This window comes from Eubalaena glacialis, chromosome 1 (genome assembly GCF_028564815.1).
Source record: "Eubalaena glacialis isolate mEubGla1 chromosome 1, mEubGla1.1.hap2.+ XY, whole genome shotgun sequence".
Classification (NCBI taxonomy): Eukaryota; Metazoa; Chordata; class Mammalia; order Artiodactyla; family Balaenidae; genus Eubalaena; species Eubalaena glacialis.
This window is the reverse complement of record NC_083716.1, coordinates 90,929,669-90,936,447: the sequence shown is the minus strand read 5'-3', so window position 1 is coordinate 90,936,447 and position 6,779 is coordinate 90,929,669. Positions and strand designations below refer to the sequence as shown.

General features: G+C 49.6%; 1 protein-coding gene across 1 annotated transcript; it reads right to left on the bottom strand.

Moving 5' to 3' along the window:
• Window positions 1-257: 257 nt before the first annotated feature.
• On the bottom strand, window positions 258-2,968 carry LOC133085622 (C-terminal-binding protein 2). Its single transcript, XM_061182758.1, has one exon. The coding sequence runs from the start codon at window positions 2,747-2,749 to the stop codon at window positions 1,412-1,414; it is 1,338 nt and encodes a 445-aa protein (XP_061038741.1). The 5' UTR covers window positions 2,750-2,968; the 3' UTR covers window positions 258-1,411.
• Window positions 2,969-6,779: the final 3,811 nt, after the last annotated feature.

Here is a 6,779-nt window from a genome sequence, read left to right as displayed (position 1 = left end):
TTTCTTCTCTTTCTCTTCTTCTCTCCTAATGACAGGCTTAATTTTCAGTCACATCACATAATTTAAAATCAAATCTTAAAAATTTTAACATTCTACATTTCAGTCCAGTCCAAGCCAGAATACAGGTTTAAGTGAAATAAGACCTGTCCCTACCAAGACGCCTTCTGTCCTTTCCATTAATGATCAGCTTTTTCTTCTTCTTTTTTTTTTTTTTTTTAATTACTTTTTATTGAAAACTGCACTGAACGCTAAATGTCCACCTTTACAATAAACAAATACAGTAACGGTAACTCACACTAAAACAAAACATATTTCTGATAGCCATTATTTTTCTGTTTGGGACAGTTTTAAAGGTTTTTTTTGTCACAAAAACAGGAATGTACCTATACAAAGGCTCAAAATAGGCCATCTTTTAAACAAAAAGGCGATGATTCACAAAAGACTATGAATATAACATGTAACTAGTTGATACAAATCTAATAGGATTTGTTAAAATCAGTCACATCTAATAACACACCTGAAGTGTTCTTGTATAAAATATCACGTGAAGAAAAGAAGACTTTATCAATGTCTAAAAAAGTGGGTTTGTTCATAGACAATCTGACAAGTTACCATAAAAAGTGTTTCCTGAGACATAAGGAAATGCAACATTATTCTTGAACGCTTTCAGTTCAAGACTTTCCACTCAATAAAATAGCTGAGGATCTGAAACTGAGAAAATATATTTGAGTACAAACAGCTTGTGAAACTTAATACTTTTTTTTTTTTTTTTTTGCATCATCAGAGGGTTTTTACTGAACTCACAACCAACTTGCCCGCTCAGTATGCAGTTCAGATGGGAGAGACTTCTCTGTACAGGAGCCTGTACTGTCTTCACTCTTATGCTCGCGGTTGTCTAACACAGGCAGACAGTTTTCTCCCCATTTTGTAGTAATTTAATCATCTTCCTATTAGCAAAAGAGGTCACCAGCCCCCGAGGACCGAAGGGACTAGAGTCACAGGGTGGGGATTTCCTCTTAATATTTTTTATTTTGATGTTTGTTTGGAACTCCTGATGCAACATTCTAGAGCAAGGTGTTCAGGACCTGCTGTGTCCAAGGGACTGATAAAGGAAAAAGATCTATTCTTTGTGATTTGATGCACAGATGAAAAACTTAACACACAATAACAGAAGTTGGTCGTTAATAAATCACGTCCTAGTCTTTTTCAGCGCTTCCGCAAGCAGACAACATCTTCAGTTTTCCCGCGTCTCGGCTTCGAGCTCTTTTGTAGTTTTAACACTGCAACGTCAATGATGCGTATGTCCAGAATCAGTTAAAAAGACCGTCAAATTCCTTTCCTCGTAGTTCATCTAGTTTTCACTGTCTCTTGGTCCCAGGTGTTCTGAATGATGACCTTCCGTCACTCTCTGCTATTGCTCGTTGGGGTGCTCTCGATTGTCCCCGTGTTTTGTGGGCTGGTTGGGAGAGGGAGCTTGGGAGGGGTGTGCCACCGTGGGGAGGTTGTGGGTTACCGGGATGCCTCCGGGGATGATCCCTTCCATGGCTGCAGGAAGTCCTCCCGGAGCCACGCCCACGATGCCTGGCGGGTATCTGTATGTGGCACCATTGAGCTCTGGATGAATTGCTTGCTGATCTATTACTGACCAGGGAGCTGTTGTGACAAAGAATTCCTTGTTCACACAGTTTCTTAAGCTCTCTGGGATGCGACCTGTGATGGCCCGGCGGATCTCGGTGGCGGCCGCCTCCCTCATCTCCAGTGAGGCTTGCTCACTGTACCAGGCCGTGTGGGGCGTACAAATGAGATTCGGTGCGTCTTTCAGGGGACCCTGAGCAAAGCTGAAAGGCTCCGATTCGTGCACGTCGAGGGCCGCCCCTCGTATCCTGCCTTCCTTGAGGGCTTGGGCTAAGGCTTTCTCATCCACCAGTCCGCCGCGGGCCGCGTTCACTAGGAATGCTCCTTGCCTCATCTGCTTTATAGTAAAGTCATTGATGAGGTGGTGGTTATGTTCGTTGAGATTACAGTGCAAGGAGACGCAGTCGCTCTGATACAGTAAGTCCTGCAGGGTGTAGACCCTCTGCACGCCCAGGGACCGCTCTATCCCATCCTGCAAGTAGGGGTCATAAAATATGACGCTGAATCCAAAGGCCTTGGCTCGAACGGCAACCGCCTGCCCCGTGCGACCGAAGCCAATGAGGCCCAGCGTCTCCCCGCGGATGCGGGCTGCCCCCGAGGCAACCTCCCGGATCTGCTCCACGCTCTGCACCCGCGTGCCTTCCCGCAGCGCCTGGTACAGCCACGTGTTCCGCCGGTACAGGTTCAGGATGTGGCAGATGGTGGAGTCGGCCGTCTCTTCCACTGCCGCGGATGGGATGTTGCATACAGCGATCCCGAGCTCGCCTGCAGCCTTGATGTCGACGTTGTCGTAGCCGCTGCCTATCCGCACGATCACTCTCAGGGCCTTGAACTTCTCCAGGTCCTCCCTGGTGAGGGTGATGGTGTGGTACATCATGGCGCCGACAGCCTCATTTAAAACCTTCTCGTGGATCTCCTGAGTGGACTGTGCGTCACAGAAGGCCACGGTGGCCAGGTCCTTCAGGATGGGCATCTCCACGGTGCAGTCTCTGCCGTCAAGCAGCGCCACCAGGGGGCGCGGGTGCAGGGGGCCGTTCATGATCTGGGGGCGGATACCTTCACAAATTCTGTCCAATCGCTGTCGCTTGACTTTGTGCTTATCCACAAGGGCCATTCTTTATCGAACTTTGCACCTCTCTGATTCAAAAGGCAAAGCGGTCCTCTAAGAACTTAGGGGCCCTCGCAGGAGTCTGCGGGCATTACGCCACTACGCGCCCAATATAAATTTGTCCACAAACTCTATAGTTCACACGATGGGCTGTCCGTCTTTTTAAGAGAATCCAGCTTCATTGGCTCAAAACCATTTAAGGCGATGAAACCCTCGGTGTCCTGCGTCCTCTCGAGGCTCCTTCCACGTCCCCAGCTTTTTCTTCTTAAAAACACTTTACAAGTAACTTCCACCACGTTCTTGGCAGGTAAGTGTTGCCATCCTTGTTTGCAGATGGGGAAAAATAAGCCATAGCTTATTTATACAAGGCAACATGGAGCAGAATATCTGCTGAGAATAAATCACAGAATCCCCTGGCTCCTCCCATCGTGTCTCAGACAGTGGAGGAGGTTTCCTGAGTGGGAGCCCCATGTGGACGTGTCTGTGTTACTGCCCACCGGGCAGCCAGTCTGGGCTGCATCTCCTCAAACCCCGTTGCAGGAAACAACACCTTTTTGTGGTTAACAGGTAAGCAGTGAAAACCAGTTCCACATGCATGTGTTTAGGAGATTCTGGGCCTGATGCAGTTAAATAGGTCTCCTTCCTACGGGATTCTCAGTCTTAACCGGAAGGGACCCACCGAGAGTCTGCCCGGGGAGGGGCACAGAACGCTGCCTCTCTCCACAGGGCACCTCCCACCCACCCCACCGTCCACTTAGCATCTCCAGAATGTTCTGTGTAACAAGGTTTAGAGGAATGTTTATCTATTGGCACGTCTCTTCTCAAAATCAATGGTTTCCTAACATCACCAGTAGAGAAAATGGGTGTTTAAAAACTCTTAGCCCGGGACTTCCCTGGTGGCGCAGTGGTTAAGAATCTGCCTGCCAGTGCAGGGGACATGGGTTTGATCCCTGGTCTGGGAAGATCCCACATGCCACGGAGCAACTAAGCCCGTGAGCCACAACTACTGAGCCTGTGCACTGGAGCCTGCGAGCCTCAACTACTGACGCCCACATGCCTGGAGCCTGTGCTCTGCAGCAGGAGAGGCCACTGCAGTGAGGGGCCCACACAGCGCAGCGAAGAGTGGCCCCTGCTCGCCGCAACTAGAGAAAGCCCGTGCACAGCAACGAAGACCCAATGCAGCCAAAAATTAAAAACAAAACAAAACAAAACAACTCTTAGCCTTGGGGAAAGGGGACAAAGTTTTGATGTAGCCATGCCCAGTGAGGAATGCAGGTGGGGAGGGGCACATTCTTCTCTGTCCTGAGATAGCTCCTAGCTCTTCTTCCCCTATATGTGGATAAAGAGGAGGGAACTAAGGAGAGTGGGCCAGGTCAGCAGAGGTCGCTGCTGCAGGCTGGCGTGTCTGACCCTGGGCTTGAGGATCCCTGAGCACGTCTGTTTCTTGGGCATCACCCGTGGAGATTGGGAAGGAACAGGCCCTAGGACCCCCTTGGTCCTCCAACACCATCCGGTGACCAGGCCCATGGCTGTTTGCTATGGTTACTCAAGAAGTCCCCCACCAACAGCGCATTAGCCAAAGTGATGGTGGTTAAGAGGCAGAGATCCAAGTTCTAGGGCTCAGAGGACAGCTGTGGTCTGTCAGTGTGCATCCATTGGGAGCAACTGGCCTCTCTTTAAAGGAAGCTCTAGCTCAGGCCTCAGAGGGACCAGCCACTGCTTTCACCGTCCTGCCTCGGTCCTGCAATGCCTACCTCACAGCAAGTCCTTCCTGCGGTGGAAACTGGAAAATCCTGCCATGCTTAGCACTGAATTTATGAGTTTCTCAAACTGGGGTACACATCCCCTGAGGAGCGGGTGTGTGCGAAGTCACAGGACAAACATGTAGGAATTTTACCTGTAGATTAAAAAAAGGTATTTTTATATGAAACCAAACATATTATGACTTATCATGAAAAACTTGAGTTTTTAAGATTAAATACGAGACTTCAATGAAATCTTGTGGGCCTCTAAAGTGGGAATAGGATAAGGAGTTGGCTATCATTTACTCTCAGGTAAAAGAGTTTGGAATTTTTATATCTAGCCAAATACCCATTTTATAACTGAAGAAACTGAGGCCAGAAAGATTAAATATCTTGTCCTGACCCCCCAGCCTGGATGAAAATGTTAGTTCCTACCCAATATTCATTCCCATCCCTCTACCCACCCACCCCCGCTTTTTACTGCGTAACCGGAGATATGTTCAGGGCAGTGATGTGCTCAGCTGAAAATACTTGCCTTCTCAGAATTCCTCGCTTTTAGAAACAGCCACTCAACACAGTTCTGTCGGGTGGCCCAGCCCAGGGCCCCTCACTTCCCATGGGGCTTATGGGGGTTTTTACAGCTAGAGAAACACCAGGAAGCACTATGCTCTCCCCCTTAGGCCCCCCTTTTATATCCTCATTTACTCTGAGCTGTGAATGTTTTTAACCCTGTAAATATGGCCAGCTCTTCTTTTTTATTCTTCTGAGAGTGACTATTCCATCAATTTTCAGTCCCCCTTCCTGTAGGGTGAGTCTCTGTGGGTGGTTTCCAGACTCAGGCTCCGATGGACCAAATAAAAATGTTTCTTTTGTAAAAAAAAAAAAAAGTCTTTTTTTTGAGAGTTTCTGGAAATATTTGCTTTCCTGACTTGGATGTCTCCCCTTCTCTTTTTCTTCTTCTTTCATATTTCTGTCCAAAGCATGGGTGTGAGGTCTGGAGGTGCTGCAGCCATCTTGTACTAAGAGAGGACAGCTTAAGGATGAATGCCAGTGTGTGTGGGGTGTGGTGAAACAGGAAGGTAGAATGAGGCTTGGTCTCCAATAGCATCATTGAACAGCTGCTCCAGCATGGACGGCTAGGACTCAGACTCTATGATATGTGAGAACCATTAACACTTGTTTTTTTAAGTCCCTTTAACTAGGTTTCCATTAGAGGCAAGTGAATTCCTGATTGATATGCCCAGAGAGCTTGGGGTTGATGTGGAAAGTTTTCACCCTGTTACACAATCTTCCCTAATTAGGGGCTCTGGCACAGACTAAAGTGGAAAGAGACGAAGGAAGGCAGGAGAATGTGATTCCTTTCCCCTGCCTGCCACAGAGGGGGAGACCTGATTCCAGACAGTGGGCTCTGGAGCAGGCGTCCCAGGGGCAGGTGGTCTGGAGGGGCCAGGTCAGGGCTGTCCTGTGCCCCGCTTGGCTTTGAAAGGCTTATTCCCTCTTTGGAGGTCAGAGGCACCCAAGCCGGAGGTGGACTTCCCACCGCTGCTGGGCCCTCCAGACGCTTGTTCACAGCTAGCGCCTCTGCTGTCCCAGCCCCAGCCCTGCGTTCCCATGGTGACAGTCTTGACCCCCTGGCATTCGCAAGTGCCTTTTAGTGAAAGGGCCTCTGTGCTTTATTTATCAATTTCATCCCTTGTCACGGCCTCCTTACTCAGCTCAGGAACCCCTCGGTCCCAGCTCTGACCCCAGCGCCTGTAGGAGGGGCTGGCAGAGCTCCCTCATCCCTCCTGGTGAGAACAAAACAGACACAAAACACAAAGGTCAGGCTTCGCTCCAGCTCAGCGTCTGCTGGCCTGTGAGGAGGGGATGGAGGTGGCTCCAGACTGCAGCCCGGAAATGTGCCCTCTGAAACTCACTCCAGGTCACGGAAGATGTGGACCAGCTCAAGGCTCCCAAACTGGGATTGCTGTCTGGGGAGGCTTGGCGGGTAGGGTTACACTGTCGACATTTAAGAGAAGACTCAAATGCACTGTGAATCTTCTCAAAGAGAAAAGGAGGTTATTTTCCTCTCTCAGAAGTCCAGGGGCGGACAGAGCAGGGCTGGTGTGGTGGGTCACCACCAACAGGGTCCCAGGCAACTTCAGCTCCACCATCTCACCGTGGGCTCCCATTCTTCAGGGTACGTCCTGGTCCAGGTGGCCTCCGGACCTCCGGCATCCCATGAGCATTCGGGGCGGGGGGGAGGGGAGAGGGCAAAGCAGCTCCCCTGTCCCTCTGTCTCTCTTATAAGGAGC